The 22,078-nt window shown below is 43.7% G+C and overlaps 1 protein-coding gene across 1 annotated transcript in view; it reads left to right on the top strand.

Annotated features, from left to right (window-relative positions):
• Nucleotides 1–22,078, top strand: part of COBLL1 (cordon-bleu WH2 repeat protein like 1) — an 88,590-nt gene that overhangs the window by 48,439 nt on the left and 18,073 nt on the right. The window contains exons 3-7 of the mRNA XM_056861181.1: nucleotides 3,361–3,562; nucleotides 4,012–4,240; nucleotides 14,644–14,682; nucleotides 16,820–16,917; nucleotides 17,985–18,233. Of these exons, the coding sequence (XP_056717159.1) occupies nucleotides 3,361–3,562; nucleotides 4,012–4,240; nucleotides 14,644–14,682; nucleotides 16,820–16,917; nucleotides 17,985–18,233 (817 nt within the window). The remainder of the gene's footprint in view (nucleotides 1–3,360; nucleotides 3,563–4,011; nucleotides 4,241–14,643; nucleotides 14,683–16,819; nucleotides 16,918–17,984; nucleotides 18,234–22,078) is intronic.

Raw genomic sequence — 22,078 nt, 5'->3', positions numbered from 1 at the left:
TTCTTCTATCCCACGCACCCACCTATTTCTGCTCCCCCTTAAGCTTTACCTCTAATCGCCTTTTAAAACTGACCATGCCTGTGGCCACTACTACCTCTGGCAGCGAATTCTACATTTTAATCACTTGCTGTGTAAAGAAGTATTACCTTTTGTCATTCCTGAATCTACTGCCCAATGCCCATCAAATTCATTGGGTGCCTCAAGTTGTAATATTTTGGGAGCAGGAGGAAAAGTTCTCTGTCCGCTCTCTCTACCTCATATATAATTTTATAACACTCATGTATCCCCTTAGTTGTGTCTTTTCTAAACTGAAAAGTCACAGATTCTTCAGCCTTTCCTTATGGAAAAGGTGCTCCACCCCCTTAATCATCTTGTTGCCCTCTTCTGTGCTTTTTTCTAGCTCTGCAGTGTACTTTTTGAGATATGGTGACCAGAATGGCACACAGTATTTCAAACGAGGCTGCATCATAGTTCTATGCAAGGGAATTATACTAGTGGCTGTTTTATTTTCATTCCATTTCCTAATAAGCCTCAGCATAGAATTTGCCTTTTTCACTGCTGCAGCACACTGGGTTGATATTTTCATGGAGCTTGCGTGGTGTAATGGTTAAGAACGGTAGTTTGGAGCGGTGGACTCTGATCTGGAGAACCGGGTTTGATTCCCCACTCCTCCACATGAGCGGCGGAGGCTAATCTGGTGGACTGGTTGGTTTCCCCACTCCTGCACAGGAAGGCAGCTGGGTGACCTTGGGCTAGACACAGCTCTCTTAGAGCTCTCTCAGCCCCACCTACCTCACAGGGTGTCTGTTACGGGGAAGGGAAGGGGATTGTAAGCTGGTTTGAGTCTTCCTTAAGTGGTAGAGAAAGCCGGCATATAAAAACCAACTCTTCTTCAAATGGTGAGGTTAAATAGGCAATATCAACAGAAATGTGCTTTTTATACATTCTGTGCTATTGCTAGGTCTGATGTTCCTGTATTAGTCCACTGATTGGTTAGGCATAATTCCTTTTCATAGAACCTCCAGCTAACTGCCGGTTAACTGCCGTTTTTTTCCATTCCTTGAGGATCTGGGGCAGTGGGAGGTGCCAAAGCAGTCTCTCCTTCACAGACGTCTACCCAGGGACTCTATTAGTCATCCTCAGCCAGGTTGTAAGTTCGCAGGTCTATTCTGGATGGATGTAGAGTTAATCAGCTTGATGTGAGACCGTGAGACTGAGTAGAGTTTGTGGATCACTTATTTGCAAAGAGGTTGCCTCGCAGCCTTGGGGGCCAGGCATATTCATCTTTACCTGAGTCCTTCCCTCCTTTTTTCAACCTTTTCCAGTCTCCCTCTCTAGCTCCCACCCAATAACCAAAGTATGGAAAAAGTTTTAGTCATCGCTTCTGTTATTTGGGGGAGGGGGGGTTAACCCCTCCCCATTTTTTAAATTTCATTCTTTTCTGCAGTGTGCTGCAGCACACTAGGTTGATATTTTCATTGAGCTAGTGGTTAAGAGCTATGGTTTAGAGTTGTGGAGTCTGATCTGGAGAACGGGGTTTGATTCCCCACTCCTCCACATGAGTGGCAGAGGCTAATCTGGTGAACTGGATTTGTTTCCCCACTCCTACACATGACCTTGGGCTAGTCACACTCTCTCAGCCCCACGTACCTCACAGGGTGTCTGTTGTGGGGGGAGGGGAAGGGAAGGTGGTTGTACACCTGTTTGATTCTTCCTTAGGTGGTAGAGAAAGCCAGCATATAAAAACCAACTCTTCTTCTACCTATCCACTACAAATCCAAGGCCTCTTTTGCTTTCAGTCTCAACAAAGTCAGCCCAGTTCAGCATATACATAAAGTTGGTATTTTTGTTCCAGTGTGTGTCACCTTGCATTTTACATTGAACTTCATTTGCTACATTGACGCCCACTCACCCAGTTTGGGAGATCTTTCTGTAGCTTTTGTTGGCTTTGAATTTTACCATCTCAAATAATTTTGTGTTTTCTGGAAACCTGGTGACCTCACTACTTACCCCCAGTTCCCAAGCATTTATGAACTAGTTAAATAGCACTGGCTCCAGTACCAATCATGAGACCCTTACTGCTTCCTTTCATTTAGCTGGTTTTTAGGAGGAGAGATTCTGCCCTTCCAAATCAGGGGACTTAGAAACTGTTGAGCATGCCCTCCTGAACTGCAATTTTTATACATTACCCCGTTTGAAGTTTTTTGAGCCCCTCTTATCGAGAATGGGACCTGACCGGGCAGGAGAAAGGAACTGAGATGCTCCTACAAGGGGATAATCCTTCAATCACTCTTCAGGTTGCGAAATTTTGCAAGGCAGCAATGAAAATTTGTCTCCATAATACAGCCTCTTAGCGCAATTGACAGATGTGTCCCAGCTGTAATTTTCTTTTTAAGTGTTATAAGACTCGGACTGTAATTCTTTGTTTGTAAGAATTTATTAGCCCATGTTTTCTGTTTTATCTGGCTAAGGGCCGTAAATAAATTATCTATCTAGCTGGTTTTTAATCCATAAAAAGAGCTGTCTTCTTAACCTATGACTTCTAAACTTACTCAGGCCTCTTTGGTGAGATACGTTATCAAAAGCCCTTTGAAAAGTCCAAGTATACAGTGTCTACCAGGTCACTGTTATTTACATGGTTGCTCACTTTCCCAGTGAACTCCAAAAAGGTTGGTTAGGCAGGACTTCCTTTAGCAGAAGCCAAGCTAACTTTCCCTCAGAAGGCTTTGTTCCTCTATGAACCTAATAACTCTGTCTTTGATTACAGTTTCTACTATTTTGTCTGGGACAGACATTAACCTAACTGGCCTGTAATTTCCTGGTTCCCCTCTGGACCCCTTTTAAAAATCAGTGTGACGTTTGCTACTCTCCAGACCTCTGGTACAGTGGCTGATATTAGTGGTTAAAGATTACCATTGACTGTCATCTTCCAAATATTTAACCAGAATAACTTATGCATATATATTTCTGGATTTGGGCAGGGTGGTAATGGTTGTTTGACGTTCTCTATAACGTAACATCATTTTAAAGCAGTTGGCTTGCACTCAGTCTGTGAATTATTCAAATATGGTTGCTCTAAACTGAAGTGTGGCTTTGCAGTACAATCCTAGTGACACCCTTCTAAATCCATTGAAGCCAATGGGCATTGAAAGCTAGAACTCTGTTTAGGGTGGCACTGTGAAACTGTAGAGGCACTTTTGGATTCTTATTGGCCTATGGGGGGGAATTAACTGGAGTTCAAAATGCAAATGGCCATGGGTAAATGAAATTGCATATTGTTTGCATATTGAAATTGAAATTGTTTGCATATTTACGTTGTATTGTACTTTATTTACTTTTACTTTCCTCCCCCACCCCCAGCAAACCAATGATGGATTTACTAATATACCTTTGTGCAAAATACCGTTTAAATCCTGCAAGCCATACTATAGACTTGAGGACAGCGGAGAAAAAATCGATCAAATTCCAGCCAAACACACCCATTGGAATGCTTGAAGTAGACAAAGTGATTCTAAAGCCAAAACAGATGGATAAGAAGAAGCCCACTCCTATCATTCCAGAGGTGAGAGAGCTGAACACTTTACTATTATCTCTTTACCTCCTGAATAGATGTCAAAACTTCAGTTCTATAGTTTTTATTTAGAGTATTCATATACCCTTTCTCCTAGCAGTTAGCTTAGAGTTTTGTTTGAGCTGCTGAAGGGAGATGAAGGCTTGTTGCTTTAGAAAAGACAGATCAGTCCTTTATTGTAGAGAAACTTCATACTGATAGGAAAGGTGGAGAAAATAAGTTCTCCAAATAGGTTCTGGATCTTCCATGTTGCTATCCCTCACAGAGTAATGAAGATTAATTGGTGGCCTAAACTAAGAGTCTCATACTGTGAGGATATAAGAAATAAATAAGAACTTCGGAGCATTTCTTACACTGGTGGGTTGAGCCTTTTAAAAACATTAAAATTGGAAGCTGTAATTTTGAATAGTAGATACCAAATTGTTTTTCTTTTCTTTCAGCAAACTGTGAGGGTGGTAATTAATTACAAAAAGACCCAGAAGACTATTGTCAGAGTTAGCCCTCATGCACCACTTCAAGAGCTCATGCCAGTCATCTGTAGCAAATGTGACTTTGATCCTTTACATACCATGTTGCTGAAAAGTTACCAATCTCAGGATGCTCTTGACTTGGAAAAGTCGCTGAATGACCTTGGACTCAGAGAATTGTATGCTATGGATGTCAGCCGAGGTAAGACCTACACATTTGTCTTTCACCAAACCTCCTAAAGTGGATGCTGTACTATATCTGAATATACAGAAGAACATAGACCTTCTACATTATAGAGCTCAATATAAGTTCTTTTTATTTTTTTAATTAAAATTACAAATACATAACATACAAAATAAAACGTAACATACATTCTCCCTACCTAGAAATAATAAATATGCCTTACTGTATCCTAAATTAATCTTTATTCAGTTTCTACCATCTATTCAACCTTATTTCTTGTTTATCTTATTTCCAAGATAAACAATGTTTACCGTATATACTCGGGTATAAGCCGACCCGAGTATAAGCCGAGGTGCCTAATTTCACCCCAAAAATGGGGGAAAATTTGGCACCCGCATATAAGCTGAGGGAGAAATGCACCCCCTCCCCTCCTCCGCAGGCTTACCTGACCGGGCTCCAGACGTGCAGGCAGGCGGTGGCGGCGGCTCCCTCCCTGTACACAGGAGGCCCCGCAGGGTCACCTGGCAAGCGGGAGGGCTGGCCTGGGTGGGGTGGGGAGGTGGGGGTGGGGAGAAACCGCCACCGCCCTGCAGAAGGCGGGGTGGGGTGGGGGGTGAAGAAACCGCTGCCGCCGCGCAGAAGGCGTGATCGGGTGGGGTGGGGAAGAAGCCGCTGCCGCCGCCGCACAAAAGGTGCGATTGGGTGGGGTGGGAAGAAGCCGCCACCGCCGCTGCGCAGAAGGCGCGATTGGGTGGGGTTGGGGGGAGAAGGCGGGACAGCCTGCCCATCAGCTGGCTGGCGGGAGCGCACTGGGAGAGGGCCTGGCAGGTGAATTACCGTATTGACCTGAGTATAAACCGACGTGAGTTTCTTAAGCCAAAAATCATGGCTAAAAAACTCGGCTTATACTCGAGTATATATGGTATCTTATTTCCAAGATAAACATTTAAAATTAATCATTAAACTTGAATTTAATTCTAGGATAAAAAAAAACCTACATACTTCACCATGGCTAAAATTCTGAAACATCTATATTAAGCTGTTAATGTTATATTTTATCCCATATCGCTTATTGCTTAATATATATATGATAAACATTTGGCCTAACATTTCTCTTTACATATTTATTAAGGCTTTTGTTGAGTCATCATTTTTTGCTACTGTGACTGCTATTACTATTACCATGATAAAAAAAGAAGAAAGACACAGCAAAATACATCCAGGTTATTCAGGTTATATAGATTACATGTTTGCATACTCATAATAGAGTTTCCATTTTCTTCCCATTTCTTTCATTGGTCTTTTGCTCAGCAGATGTGTCAGCCTGGCCATCACGACATATTCGGCCATTTTCTCTTTCCCTCTGCCCATTTCTGGTATTTCGTCCTGTTTCCGTTTTGTTGCTATTGCCGCTCTGGCTGCAGTTATCGTATAATTAAACATTTCCCCCCAAATTTATTGGCAGAATTCCCAATAGCATAGTCTTTTGGTCTAGAGGGAAGTTGAGTTTCAAAACTTTTTGCATTTCTTGGTGGACTTAAATCGAAAACTTTTTAATCCTTTTACAAGACCACCAAGTATGGAAATAAGTCCCTTCTATTTCTTTACATTTCCAAAGTGCTATCAGCTTTTTTTTTAATTTTTCATTTTTAAAATATCTATCAGGGTTATATATCATCGGTAAAACTGTTTATACCAATTCTCTCTCAAACTTTGACTAGCAGTGAATTTTATTGATTTTGTCCATAATTGTTCCACTATTGCACTGGGATCTCTTTTCCTAAGTTTTGCATCCATTTGACTATACAAACCTTTACTTGTTCAGTGTTTTGTATTTGAACAAAAGTTTGTAAATTTTGCCCAAAAGATGGTGTTTTTCTTTATTAGTTTCTCAAAGTCTGACTGATCTCTGAGTTTCCCCTCTTCAAAGCAACCTTGAAGGATCCTTCCAATCAACTGGTTATAAGTTAGCCAACTTATTTTTTCTCTCTGTTCTGATCATCTCCCATGTTTTAATTTGTCCCTGATTAGTAATCATGTCTTGATATCTTATGGTGTCCATTAATTTCTTCTCTGCTATACTGTAATATGCCTCGTTGGGGACATTAATAGCGATGGCTATGGCCTCAGTCTCTTTTTATTTTTTAACCAGGTCTTTAAAAAACTAGCTCGATGTAAGTTTGTCACACACTTTACCTCAGGATGTTTGTTGCTGGATGGAAACTGTACTCCTCTTGTAGGACCTGTTTTATACTTTGGGAATAACTCTAGGTCCAGCATCACTTCTAGGTTTTCAGGTGGCATCTACAACCAATACCAGTTTAGAATGATGCACCAGATGTGATCCTTCCTGGGGAAGGATGACCCAGACTCTGTAATATGTACTTTGGTGATCACCTCAAGGTTTGATTATTACAATGAATTGTATGTAGGGCTGTTTTTGAAAACTATTTACAGTTAGGACAATTTGTCCTCAGTCTACTTAGTTGCCGGAGTGAACATATAACGTTGTTCCACTGGCTTCAAGTTTACTTCTCGGCACCACTCTAAGCGCTGATTCTAGCCTTGAAAGCCCCAAAGTTGATAAGGGAGCAAACTTCCCTACTTATTTAGCGAATTGACATACCAACTTTCTACCAAAAATGTACTGAAGGCAGCTTACAGCATGAAATTAAAATCATAAAATTATGGCATTTAAAATAGATCCTTACATCTTAAAAGAAGCAGATTAAAAAAGTAAAAGCAAAATAATGTAAGATAAAAAGCAGCATACAGAAGAACAGAAAGAAAACATTCCAGTCATACAAAATACATTAACAGTACAATAAAATGTACAGTACGAGCAGCTGAAATTAGACAAATGGGAAAAATAGTTGACATTTAGCAGCATTATGCGGTCAAGGTTTCCTTCGTGCATTAGATGTTGCTGCAGCATTCAAGGTCACTATTGTCTACTCAGTCTGGCAGCAGCAATCCAGGGTCTCAGGCAGGGGTCTTGCACATCACCTGCTACCTGATCCTTTTAACTGGAGATGAACTTGGGACCTTCTGCATGCAAAGCAAGGGCTCTATCATTGACCCATAGTTCCTCCCCTAAATTCTCTCCTAGAGGAGATCAGGGCACCAGAGAGAGAAAGAGTGCTTGCACTGCTGTGATTTCAGGTAAGTGTGACAGATGCAGGTAGTGTATACCCCATTAAAGCCCTGGCAAATAGAATGGCCTTGCAGTTAGTACCACATGTTACCGGACCTGGATGGCCCAGGCTAGCCAGGGTTGACCTTGGTTAGTACTTGGATAGAAGACCATCAAGAAAGTCCAGTGTTGCTATGCAGAGGCTGGCAATGGCAAGCCACTTCTATTCAACTTTTGTCTTGAATAGTCATCATAAGTCAGCTCAGTACCACATATACAAAATCTGAACAAATGGCAGTTAATGTTTAATACATATGTAGTGGATTTTAATTCCTAATTTTCAAGGTAACCTTTGGCTGAAAAGTGGGATAAAAATATAACAAACAAACTGCATACCTCCCTACAACGTTTTCTTGTAAGTGAAGCCGGAGATTTGTGGACCACTTAAGAGAATGTTCTTATGAAACATGAACAGGGAGTCAGACGTTAGCATGCAAATACCTCTAATCATGAAAACTACTGATTAAGGGTAGGCATCCATGTTCATTAATTTACTGCTTTGAGCAAGAAAAGTATTTAATTCATCTTGGTAGGTTTGTCCTTTTAATCATGGTGTGAGTGATAGGGTAGTATATCGGATAATTCCAGGTGGGGGCAAAATCAGTCTGAAATTAGAAACTGATCTTCAAGCAGCATAAACACATGAGAACAGTTTAAACTGCATACAAAGCACATTTCTGTTGATATTGCCTGTTTAACCTCACCATTTGCTTGCAATAATTTTCCAGTCAATCTTTCAGTTTCACCAATGCAGCGAGTTACACTCACCAGTGATCTGGAATCAACAAAAGTTATGAGCTGATCTGTTGCTTCTTGTTGCCCTGTTAAACCAATTCTGTAATCCTAGTCCCATTGCACTGTTTACTGAATATGTTACTTTGTCTGAATTGTTTCTGTATTTTGTACTTCACCTTCCTGCAGTCAGAAAGGCAGTCTATAAATACAAATAAATACCAACTAGCATTTATTTCCTCGGTGCAGAATGTTAGATCTTACGTTACATTCTGAAATAGCGACTTAAGCTGGAGGAAGGCTTCAGAGTGGTAGGGTACTTGCCGCCATCTCCCCCCTCCTTTCAGGAAATGGTGTATGTGTCTTGTGAATCCTTACTACTCATTTACAGCCCTTTATTCTGTGATTTATGTGTGACAAAGCACTTCCACATAATGTATATCATATATCACTTTACATCACTATTTTCAATGGATAGTCCTGGAGAATTCCAATGTTCTCGCTCAGAGGGAGAAGGACATCTGTAGAATGGGTGTTTTCCGTTCCTCGTTCTCCAGGAGGCAGGACTCAAAACTTAACTTCCTGTCCCTTGAGGGAAACGCCCCTCCTTCCCTTTCAGTTTTGTTTCCTGCCTCGTCGGGAGAGCAGCCTAGCGTCGCAGCTCTGCGCAGACCTACTAGAAAGTAGAAAATAATCTAATTACTTCCCCTTCTTCTTCCTATACTACTACTATAATAACTTATCTACTCCTAATTATCTATCCCTAATTCTGTCCTAAATTTAACCTACATTAGGATACCTGCTTTCCCGCCATTCCAAGATGGCGGACAAGCAGCCCGATCCCTTCATAGTCCCGGGGGATCTGGACCCGGGTCTTTTGCAGCCCACTCAAACTTCGCAGGAGCAGCCATCCTGCAGCTACACCTTCGAGGCTAAGGGTAAGCAAAAAGGGGGCCCCGGAGCGGAAAAGAGGAAGCGGACCAGCAACTCTAAAACCGGCAAAGCTAAACGCCTGCCTAAAGCCGATCGCACCTCTCCTTCTTCCACCGCGCCTACAAGCGGGAACAAAGGGAAAGACGCGGCAGCGCCCGCCCCGCAGGCCGCCCCAAAAATACGAGCCGACCAGACGAGCGGGGGAGAAACAGCGGCACACGCCGCTTCGGGTTTTATAACACGCGCCGCCGATATTCAAATCGCTGCTAGCGATTACGGCGTGGCTACCGCCCCTCCCCTCCATGTTTGGAACCGGGGAGCATTCAGCAGCGTCTGCCGCTCCTCCCTCCTTCAGCGCACGGGGGATTACCCAGGCGGTCGGCGTCTCGCCAGTCCCTTCCACCGCCATGCTCCAGGGCGTCTCGCCCCTGCTCAATCCCAGCGCGCTCATGGGCATCTCGCCCCCTCCCCTCCCAGGCGTCTCGCCTCAAAATATACCTGGCGTCTCGCCTCAAATCGCCTCTGGCAACATTCTACCAATGAATCCTACCTTCCCCCCACCCCCCTTGTTGGATGCTAGCGGCCTCTCCTTTCTAACAGCAGAGCTCTCTACCTTATTTAAGGAAGCCCTCACTGAAGGCATCAGAGCAGCACAAATAGCCTCCCCACCTCCATCCATCATAGCTGGGCACTCTGCACCCAGACCAGAGGAGAGATCCAGAGCTCAAACACTGGATCCTTACTCCAGTCAATTAATAGGGAAGGGACGTAGGACCACTGTAGCTACTCAGGACAATGTCTTGCAACAGACCACCTCCCCTTTTTCTTCTGAAGACGAAGGGAGTGACAAAGAGGAGGGCGAGTTCTCTTCAGAGGGCGAGGAGATTCCTGACCAACCAAAACAAAATAGAATCTTTAATACTGAGGAATTTCCCCTGTTAATAACTAAGACGCTTGCAGCGTTGGACCTCTCAGCAGAACCTGATAAGCAATCAGAGCAGCAAAAGAGAGGTTCCAAGGAATTTTTTCATATGCATGAAGCCCCAGACAGGACAGTCCCTGTCCCAGACTATTTCCTGTCCTTACTAAAGGCAGAATGGGACAAACCGATGGCAACCAAACAGGTCCCCCTAGCCACTAGAAAGTTATACTCTATAGCCAATAGCACAGCTGAACTGCTACAGGTCCCTTTAGTGGAGTCACCAGTTACAGCTCTACACTCTTCAGATCTGGTCACTGAGGAGGGTTTAGTGATGATCAGAGATCCAGCTGATAGGAAGACGGAATTAGCATGTAAGAAGTCTCATCAGGCGTCTGCTCTAGCCATAAGCTCCTCCATAACATCGGCCCTGGTTTCCAGAGCGGCCATCATATGGACTCGCAAACTAGCTCAACTTATTCCGGCAGAGGAGAAAAATGCCCAGGAGGGAGTGTCAAGAATTCTGAGAGCTGTGTCCTTCCTGGCAGACTCTACTCTAGATACGATGACATTCACTGCTAGAGCCATGGCTACCGCCTCTTCCGCTAGAAGGGCGCTCTGGCTTCGACCTTGGCAGACAGAGCACAGATCTAAATCAGTTCTCATGGGATATCCTTACCAAGGGAAGAGGCTTTTCGGAGATAAACTGGACTCCATCCTGGTGGAAACCAGGGACAGAAAGAAGATGCTTCCCAAGAGTCTACGCAAGGACCCCAAAGGTTTCTCATCTAACACATCCTTTCGACCCTACCATACCCTCCAGCGGCTCAGACCAGAACAGAGAAGAGGCAATTGGAGTTCCAACCGTGGCTCCTTTTGAAGAACAGGTCGATTCTCTAGATCCAACAGATTCTCCAACTTCCAAGGGGAAAAAGGAGACAAGACTGCTCGCCAAGGCAAACAGTGACGCCAACCCACCTCCGGTGGGGGGCAGACTCACTCTATTTTACCCTCAGTGGGAAGCCTCCCAGCCAGACCCTTGGGTGCTTCGGCTAATACGTCAAGGCTATCAAATTGAATTTTTCAGGCCTCCCTCAGATCGGATGAGAGTTTCACCGACCTCCAAGAACAGGGACAAACAACACAGGACCTCCCAGGCAATCCTACACCTTCAACTTATCAAGGCCATAGAACCGGTCCCACCATTGGAACGCTCCTCGGGAATCTACTCAATCTTCTTTACCGTGCCCAAGAGAGATGGCGGATGGCGTGCCATACTAGACCTCAAACACCTAAACAGGCACGTTCTCAAAAAGCGCTTCAGGATAGAAACCCTGAAATCCATCGCGGAGGCCCTAAGACCGGGAGACTTCCTCACCTCCATAGATCTGACAGAAGCCTACCTTCATATCTTAATTCACCCTCAACACAGAAGATTTCTAAGGTTCCAGTATCAAGGTCATCACTACCAGTTCCGGGTGCTCCCCTTCGGTCTGTCTTCAGCCCCACGAGTCTTCTCCAAGGTGCTGGTGACAGTGGTGGCACTGCTACGAAAAGAAGGAATACGTCTACATCCATATCTGGACGACGTACTTATTTGCGCTTCATCCACCGAGCAAAGCTCACTGCACACGCAAAGGGTACTGGAATCCCTAGAAACTCACGGGTTCATGATAAACTTCAAGAAGAGCCATCTAGATCCCACTCAAAGACTCCGTCACCTAGGGGTCTACATAGACACGACAATCAACGCTCTCATCTTACCAGAGGACAAGATTCTCAAAATACACTCCATGGCCAAATCTGCCTTCAAATCCCGAACCGTAAGCCTCATGACCCTGGCGAAATTACAGGGCCACATGATTTCCTGCATACCAGCTGTGCAATGGGCTCGCCTCAAAGCAAGACCTCTCCAGCGGTTCCTCAGAGTCCATCAGAAGCATATCATCCAGAAAAGGGACAGGTACCTAATCCTATCAAAGGCGGCCAGGTCCAGTCTCATCTGGTGGACACAACCAAACAATCTTTCCAAGGGTCTTCAATACATCAGACCCACCCCTTTGCAGATGTTCACAGACGCCTCCCTCTTAGGATGGGGTGCAACTCTACTTGGACAACCGGCGCAGGGATTGTGGAACCCCTCCGAGCAGAGGCTACATATCAACATACTGGAAACCAGAGCCATATTCAAAGCCTTGCAACATTTCCAAAAACAACTGGTGGGCAAGGACCTGATGATCAGAACAGACAATGTGAGCGCAAAAGCTTACTTGAACAAGCAAGGAGGCTCCAGGTCATCGGCTCTCCACCGGGAAGCCACAGCAGTGTTGCTATGGGCGGAAACTCATCTCTCATCACTATGTGCAGAACACATCAGGGGAACCACGAACATACAGGCGGACTGGCTCAGCAGGCAACACCTAGACGAAGCCGAGTGGTCCCTCAACCCAGAAGTCTTTCCCCTCATCACTCGCCGATTCGGCACTCCACTAGTAGACCTTTTCGCCTCCAAGACCAATCACCAGCTCCCGAGATACTTCTCCAGGTACCAACAACCAGGGGCGGAACAAATCGATGCCCTCCTCTCCCCTTGGCCACAGGGTCTTCTGTATACCTTCCCCCCCTCCCTCTCATCCCGAGAGTCTTAAGGAGAGTCCGGCTTCTCAAGGCCTCAGTCATCATGGTGACTCCTCATTGGCCCCGTCGTCCATGGTTCCCATCTCTGATAGAACTGTCCAGACACAACCACTGGAGGCTCCCGGACAGACCAGACCTTCTGATACAGGGGTCGATTTGCCACCCGGACCCGAATTGGTTTCAATTAACCACATGGCTATTGAACGGAGCAGACTGTTAGACAAGGGTTACAACCCCGAGATCGTGTCCACCATCCTTGCGGCCAGACGGCCATCTACCCAACGGATTTACAACACCACATGGAAAGCCTTCGCTCGCTGGTGTAGACGGAAACACCGAAACCCCCTGAAACCACGCGCAGTCGGCATTCTAGCCTTTCTCCAGGACGGTCGCGTTCAGGGTCTGGCACCATCCACTCTCCGCAGACAATTAGCAGCCATCGCCACTATAGTTCCAAAAGTTTCTGGATATTCTCTAAACAAACATCCCCACATTAAGTCCTTCCTGCGAGGGGTCAGCCTTGCCTCACCTCAAGTCAAACATAGATTCCCCTCATGGAGCCTCCATACCGTCCTCACGGCCCTCACAAAACCACCATTCGAACCACTCACTCAGATAGGTCTAAAGTGGCTGCGCATGAAAACCCTATTCCTAACAGCGGTCACTTCGGCCCGCCGAGTATCAGAGCTGGGGGCCCTGTCAGTTAGACCAAACCTTTGCATTTTCCACAAGGACAAAGTAGTCCTTAGACCAGATCCTTCCTTTATCCCAAAACGCAACAGTCAGTTTCACAGGGAGCAAGAGCTAGTCTTGCCTTCCTTCTGTCCTAAACCTAAGACCATAAAGGAAAAGGCCTGGCACTCCCTAGACCTTAGAAGAGCCCTCCATATATACATAGAACGCACGAAAGCGATCAGAAACTCTGATTCACTATTCATTAATCTCACAGCCCCTAACAAGGGCAAACCTATGTCTAGGGCATCCATCAGCAGAACCATCACACATTGCATCTCACAGGCCTACAGAGAAAGCAACCTTCCCATTCCTTCAGGGGTCACAGCCCACTCAGTCAGAAGCGCGGCCACCTCCACCGCCTTCGATAGAGGAGCCCCACTGGAGGAAATATGCAAGGCCGCCACCTGGTCCTCCATTTCCACATTCGTGCGCCACTATAAGTTAAACGTATACGCCTCTGCGGACGCCGCCTTCGGCAGGCGCATCTTACAAAGTATACTCCAGGACGTCTTAACCCTACCCGGGCCGGGACAGCTCTTGTATGTCCCATTCTACAGATGTCCTTCTCCCTCTGAGCGAGAACGAGCCTTGGCTACTTACCGTGAAGGCTTCTTCTGCTCAGAGGGATGAAGGACATCTGGCCCACCCAGACGTCCTCTCAACTCGATTGGCAGTTCGCAGACAGTTCCTTAATGCTCTACACTACAGGATCTCCTCCTAAACCCTGTGATAGTTGCATGTTCTTAGATAGTTGCACGTTCTTAAGTTTCTATCGTTATTCAGGTGGTTATCCTCCATCTTTAATATTTATGTTTACCTATCCAACTTGAAATGTATTTACTCGGAAAGTCTTTAAACTGAAAGGGAAGGAGGGGCGTTTCCCTCAAGGGACAGGAAGTTAAGTTTTGAGTCCTGCCTCCCGGAGAACGAGGAACGGAAAACACCCATTCTACAGATGTCCTTCGTCCCTCTGAGCAGAAGAAGCCTTCACGGTAAGTAGCCAAGGCTCGTTTTATATTGATTAAAATTTGGTAGGGGCTGCCGAGGGCCATGTAAAGGTACTTCTGGAACCCCAGTTGCCGTTTGGCCATCTTTGCTTTTGATTATAATTTTGCTTAATTCTAGAGGAAATTTATGGAAGGGGTTGCTTTACACCTTTGTGTTTTTGGAACTTGCTGCTTTAGCCTACGGCTCTCTGCTGAATCTCTGATAAAGAACATATGCAAGATGCTGTCTTATTGCAGTTCATCTTTCCATTTTTCCCTCTCTTAGTCACACCAACTTCTGAATTCCATTTGTCATCTTTACAAGGTAAGTTGTGCCGGTCTCAAAAAGGGAATATAGGCAGTAAATGCCAGAGCATTGGCATATTGTCAGAGCAATTGGATATCTTTGCCAAAATTACTATGGGGGGGGGGAGTCAATAATGCAGATTTTCGTGAAGATGGTTTCAGAGGGGCCATGTTGCAGTAGAACAGCTAGATTTGAGTCCAGTAGCACCTTAGAGACCAACAGGATTTTCAGGGTATAAGCTTTTGACAAGGTTCTGGCAAAGAGAGCTTTGATTGTTGAACGCTTATTTCCACCCCACCCCAAATCTTGTTGGTCTCTAAGGGCTATTGGACTTGAATGTAGCAGATCTTTTTGTATCACACAGAAATGATCCTAATTTTGGGCAGCTCCTGAGTAATCATAGAACTAAAGGGCAACAGCAGAGATGGGGGGAAACACCTTAAAATTAGCTTGACTAGTCTTAAGAAAGTGAATATTATCTAAATATCTAAATATTTCTTAAACCATTTTTGTTACCAGTACCCTAGTAGTGAGGGTAAATATAGTATGATCAGGATGTTATCACGTACATTTCAGTACACCTGCAAAATGTCAGAGTGATTTCTTGGCTAGATAAGATGGTATGTAAAGCATGTGGTGAACAGTCAGAATAATGGAAAGGATTGGAAACATAACTAGTATCATATTTGGGAATAGAAAGCAGTCTTAGCTAAGCTACTTATAAAACATTTCATACAAACTTCTTGGCACTGTGGGTTCTTGGCACTGTGATTTTTTAAATACTGTTTTCCCTCCTCCCAGCAGCCTTCTGTGCCATTCCAAAAAGTCAGCGCTTGAGGGTCAAGGTTCCCTTCAGACAATATGCCACGCAGCATGGAATTAATCAACTGAAATTACCCCCCTACACACACACAGATCACTTTGATGTTTTTGCTTCAAGTTCAAATCAAATCCCAACTCTATAGTCATCCTTCTGCATGGTTTACTGCAGTGATCCCCAGTATGGTGTCCGTGGATCTCATGGTGCTCATTGGCGTGTCTTCTGGTACCAGCTTGCTGCTTCTTCAAAACAACTCTTCTTAGGGTTAGAATCAAAGAGTTGGAAGCGACCACCAAGGTCATCTAGTCCAACCCCCTGCACAATTCAGGAAATTCACAACTACCCCCCACCACCACCACACACCACCAGTGACCCCTACTCCATGCTCAAAAGATAGCAAAAAAACCAAAAACTCTCCTGGATCCCTGGCTGATCTGGCCTAAAGGAAATTTCTTCCTGACCCCAAAGTGGTGATTGGCATTATCCTGGGCATGTAAGAAAGGGGCATGAGAGCCAAGCACTGATACAACCCTTCCTGCCCTCCCTCTCGTGACCTGCCTAAGTTCATAGAATCATCATTGCTTTCGAATGGCTATCTAGTCTCTGCTTAAAAACCTCCAAAGAAGGAGAGCCCACCACCTCCCGAGGAAACCTGTTCCAGTGAGGGACCATTCTGTCAGAAAGTTCTTTCTGATGTTAAGCCGAAAACTACGTAGATTTAATTTCAACCCATTGGTTCTGGTCTGATGTTCTAGGGCAACAGAAAACAATTCTGCACCATCCTCTATTTGATAGCCCTTCAAGTACTTCAGGATGGTTATCATATTACTTCTCAGTCGTCTCCTCCAGGCTAAACCTACTGAGCTCCTTCAACCTTTCCTCATAGGACTTGGTCTCCAGACCCCTCACCATCTTCGTTGCCCTCCTATGAACATGTTCCAGCTTGTCTGACAACTCTAGTGGAAGTGCGGTTTCTGGGGAATGCAGTATGGGAGAATGCCTTAGGGGAAATTGGAAGTTTGCTGATGGAGGGAGAAGCCTGTGAAAACCCTCCCCTTCCTCATGCAGACTGAAATATTAGGTGGGATACAGTCTATAGTATCCAAGCATACCATGCAGGTTTTTTTTAATTGTAGAAGGAAATTTGATCCAGTTGTGAGAAATTTAAAGGGCAGAACATAATATAGTAAGCCTGTTCATATGGTTTCTGACAAAAGCACTATCCTTTCCCCCTCAAAATAAATATGCAATAGTAGAACTAGAAATTTGGGGAAGAAGAACTCAGTGTAGTCTGGATGCTGTTGCACCAAAATGTTACTTCATTTTATGTTTTAGACGCTTGTCAAAACTCTCAGAATTTGGACATTTTGAAGGAGAAAGAAAATAAAGGGTTCTTCAGCTTTTTTCAGCGAAGTAAGAAGAAAAGAGAACAAGTAAGAAATACGGCATTTGTAACTGGTGCAGAAACTAAACTTCCTTTGTAGGAACAAAAGTCCATAACACTTTTCCTGGTCTACTGGAACCTAGTTAATATAAATTCAGATCAGCCCACCCCCTAAAACCCAGGGAGCGGGATTCCAACTTCTCTGCCCTGAGGATACTGCCATGTTGACAGCTTTGTGCCTTTTTTACCAACAGTAATTAGAGCCAATAGTGATTTCCTCTTACTTGGGGCCTTTTTGCTTTCAAGAGTCATCTCCTTAGATATATTAAGAATACTGTTGGATCATGTGATTCAGAGGACATTTTTCTTTGATCTGTTTGCTTCATATTTGAGATGAGTGAGCGCTGCCTGCTATTTGCTCATTGTACATATTTTTTGTACTTTCAATCCTAGAGGTTAGAGACAGTTCCCCCCCCCACCACCACCCTGGGGCTGTCTCTCTTAACTCTTGCCACAAATAGCAATGTGTAGTGGTTAAGTGTGGTGGTTTGGAGCGGTGGATTCTGATCTGGAGAATCAGGTTTGATTCCTTACTCCTCCACATGAGTGGCAGAGGCTAATCTGGGGAACTGGATTGGTTTCCCCACTCCTACACATGAAGGGTGACCTTGGGCTAGTCATACTCTCTCAGCCCCACTTACCTCACAGGGTGTCTGTTGTGGGGAGGGGAAGGGAAGATGATTGCAAGCCGATTTGAATCTCCCTTAAGTGGTAGAGAAAGTCGGCATATAAAAACCAACTCTTCTTCTTCTTCTTGTCTCATTACCACACAATGTATGGTAAGCGTTGGAAATAGAACACAAGGCTTTTAGTCTTGTGGGCAGATGGCAATCTAGTGGAAAGGCCTCCACATTTAGGCCTGCCCATGTTGTTTCTGTGTTCAGACACATACTTTAGTGACATAGTATTTTGCCCTAGGGAAGCGGCTTTGTTGATGGTAGTGCTGAAGATGAATAAGGCTTAAGATGAAGGCCAAAGATCTCTGCTTTAAAGGTGGTTGTCTTAAAAACTGTTCCAATTATGTCTTTGTCATTGTTGTTTTTTTCTCCATGTAAGACTGCCAGTGCTCCTGCAACTCCATTGATGAGTAAACCAAGGCAAACCTTTTTAATAAGGTCCAGCACAGTTTCCAAACAATATGACTCAAATACCATCCCATCAGAAATGCCAAAAAAGCGACGTGCGCCCTTGCCTCCGATGCCTCCGATGCCGGCTTCTCAAAGTGCTCCCCAGGATCTCTCACAAGCCCAGCACAGACCTGCATCTTGTGTTGTGAAATCTAGCAGTGTGGAGGAAACTGATAAGGTTGGTTGCTGAAAGATTTCTGTCTTCCCCTAATGCTTTACTCTGAGGATACATAGTAGTATTTGGACAGTTGTGAACAGTTCAGCAGGAAAGTTCAGCCCTTAGGCATTCTGAATCAATTGCAGTGGTTCAGGTTTTGGACTGCTTTACTTGTGCCTAAAGCCTCAAAATGTGTGGCTTCTTTTAAAGGCATCCTGAAAACTTCAGTTCAGAATGTAGCAGAAAACACTTCTGAAATATTGTGCTGGTTTTAGAATGACTTCCAGTTTGGGGGTTTAGTTGAAGATGCTGTTTTGACCTTAAAGGGTCTTTATGGCCTGGGACCCAAATACCTAAAGAACCATCTTTCCCTGGGCCTGTGAGTGAACTTCACTCCTCTAGTCAATTCTAGAGATGTTCATGCTGTGGTGACTCATCCCAAGACATTGCCAGTTGCTCCCCTACTGTAAAATGGGTTGTTACTTCCTCAGTTGCATTTAGAAGAGCTTGCATGATTACATTATGGGTTTGTCTGCTCAGCTGTGTTTTAACTGCATATAAGTATCATTTTGGGATGGGATGGTTGTTATTCTTGTTGGAAATTGTATTGTCCTAATGATTTTAATTGCTAGGCATGTGTATAAGCATATGCCTTTTGTGGTTTGTTGTGTATACTGCTTGTCATCATGATAGGGGGCCTAAGGTAGTTCACAAGATATAATCATGTGTTTTAATTAATCAATAGAACCTATTCCCAGTGGTCAGATCCCATGATACACTGAAAACTTGTATAAGCTCTGATCACGTGGCTGCCTAGATCATGTAAGCGCTTACAGTGCCTGTTTCAGCACATCTGAGGAATGTACCATGCTGGCTGAGGATCTAGATGAACCAGCTGATCAGCTCTTTGCCAAGACAGCATATATAGGGCCACGGGAAAGTGTTTGCTACTGCAGAGCTATTGGGTAAACTGGGGATTTCTAGTCATGCTTCCCTGGAAAGAAGTTCAGCTGAAATTGGTGAGACCTCTGAACACAGATATATATGCTTAGAGAAGAGCGTATTAAAATAATTGCCCATTGACATCAAATAAGTCCTTTTAACTTGAGTTTGGAAATTTAAACAATTCTGTAAACAAAAATAAGATGTTATAATGTTAAATCATGCAATGTTATATGGAATTAGGATAATTTAAATTATATTTAGTGCCAACTGCTTTGGAGCACTCCCACTTTTTTCATAAATAAGGCTACTTTTAAAAACATGTTAAAATCAAAGGAGAATTAGAACCCACTTTCCCCTACCACACTGACAGCCTTTATACTACATTAACTTTGGAAACATTATGGTTTGCATTAATATGTCCAGCAATCAGAGGAGTATCTGACATTTTGTGTTGCTTTCAGACTGCCTGCCTTAGCCCTTTTATATTTTTAAAAAATATAGTTAAATGTGTCACTGAGAAAAGGTCTCCAAAAGAATCCTAATCTTTATGGTGTTAGGAACAAGTTAGAGTCTTGAGAATTAAATTTTACTTACTGTAAGTCCATGGATGGTATAACTCTTGTTTTTATCTTAATAAAATTGTCTGCTTGTGTAATAATGCATTTTAATGAAGTTATGAAGCAGGCTGCCAGGTCAAATCTATCTATAAATCCCAATATGCGCTGAACTTATTCCAACACGGTTTTGGGAAGAAATTAATGCAGTGGGTAATATCTTGGTAAAGCACAGATTGTCAGTTGTGAATTCCAATTAAAGTTCAAAGCCAAATGTTTCAGTGTAAATTGGAGAACTGCATATTTGTATTTCAGACAACACTTTGAATCTGGAATTAAAGGCATCTTTTCTTATACAGTGGACTCTGAGCATGCTAGAAAGATGAAGTGAAGAGCTCAGCGGGGGGGGGGGGGGAATGCTTTGCCCCAGAGATGAATTGTATTTAAGGCCATCAGTGGACATTCTTGTCAGTCATACCAAGGATTAGTTGCTTTTTCATAAACTCACAACCACCAGAGTGTGCTGTTTAACAAAGGTTCTGGATTTTGTGTCTTGATGAGACACTTTGAGAAAAACTTGGTCATCTTAAGTATGAAGGTAGACAAAAGACAAATGATAAAAAGGATCCCTTTCAGCCCCCAATTTGACTAATTGTTTGGAGGTTTATAGCTTTGGCATCCAGAGAGACAGTTTTGAGCACACACAATCACACTGAACTATTAAGTGTGCTTAACTGGGTTAGATTGTGGCCTTGGTGCTATGTAAGACTAAAGACACCTGGGAAGATGTTTTGCTTTTTTTAAAGATCCCATATACTCCTTACCATACTGATGACTTAGGTTTATTGTGCTGTTGCTGTAAAAACGTCTCGTTTTCTTTCCTGTTTTTCAAGTTTGTTGCCAATAATACAATCTAGGGATATATACTTAAAAGGAGTAGTTTCTGTGCTCTGCAAGTGTACTTGTCCTGTCTTTCACAAACACACATAATCTTTTCCAGGATCTAGTTCTGAGAAAACCAGTTGTATTGGTTTACCGTAAAGGCTGATCATGCATAGTACAGATTGGCTACTACATGTGATATCATAACCCCCCCTCCCTCTATAACCAGAGCTGTTATGCACCGTTTTAAACACTAATTTTATTTTTTTAATGTGATTAATGAATTTTTGGTTGTTTAAATTGGTGCTGGTATCAGCATTGGCTGAGGTAGCGCAGATGACAAGGCCCACCCATGCTGTGAAATAATTGTTTTTCTTTTCTCAAAGCGGGCAAACTTTGCACTGCAGTAAATTTATTTATTTACACTATTTACAGTCTGCCTTTCTCAGTGGAGAATGGCAGCTTTCTTACTTTATGGTAATAGATTATTTGAGACAGCACGAATCTGCTAAGCTCTCACCAAGGCAACAAGGAACAATTTTCCCACTCTAATCACACACACACACACACACACTCTTTGCTAACAGCAAATCAGTCAACATCAAGAAGATTTTTTTAAAAAATTCTGTATGTCACAGATGCAGCCAGAAGGATCTTGCAAGCATTATGTCAGAGTGGCAGAAAAGTGTGGATTGTTGGTGTCTAATATTTGTTACCAAAGCTATGATGTAAAGGCGTGCAAGCCACTGTTCAAGAAACAATTCCCAGGCATTCTTTGTACTATGCCCTCCCTACAACTGGCATCTTGTGTTGGTGCACACTGCAGAAGTTATGGTGGGATGCAGGCCAGGTGCCAATTTTATGGAATAGCGCTCCAAATAAAATCATGGAAGATAGTATTTTCTTCTCTCTGGTTTTATACAAAGTAATGAAGGGTAACCGAAGAAGCAAAATTTTGCAGGAACGTCTCTTTATCAGAGTAAGCAAACTGAAATAGAAAAGGAAGTGGGTAAAGAAGAAAAGTAGAGTCGGGGGGTGGGGGGGACCAATGAAAAGAGTGTAGTTACAAGAGAAAGGGGCTGTACCAGAGGGGAAAGGTGGCCCAGTTATACTCTGACACCCTGCACCCTTGAAAACCTAACTGGTCCTGGTTTTAAATGTGTGAGCATTGCTTTAAACAAAGTTACAAGGTATCAGGCTGCTCGAAGGAGGGAACAATCATACCGACAGATTCAGCAGAGAAATCACTACAATGTCGGAGGTGTGAAAAGGTAGGGACAGACCAGGCTCACTCTGTAGGAGGACAGAATGTAGTAACCCTTGTTTTTTTTAATGTTTGTTTGTATGCACCCTAGAACTTCCAGAATAAACTGGAGCATATGGTTATACTGGAAGTGTATGCAGCCTCACACTTCTTTAGTTTTGATAATGAACTTCCTGAATTGTCTACCGCTGTACATTTTTATTTGATTGTAAAGAATTCTG

Source organism: Euleptes europaea, chromosome 15 (assembly GCF_029931775.1).
Source record: "Euleptes europaea isolate rEulEur1 chromosome 15, rEulEur1.hap1, whole genome shotgun sequence".
In the NCBI taxonomy this organism is placed as follows: Eukaryota; Metazoa; Chordata; class Lepidosauria; order Squamata; family Sphaerodactylidae; genus Euleptes; species Euleptes europaea.
The sequence above is the reverse complement of the archived record's forward strand: the minus strand, read 5'-3'. Positions and strand labels throughout refer to the sequence as shown.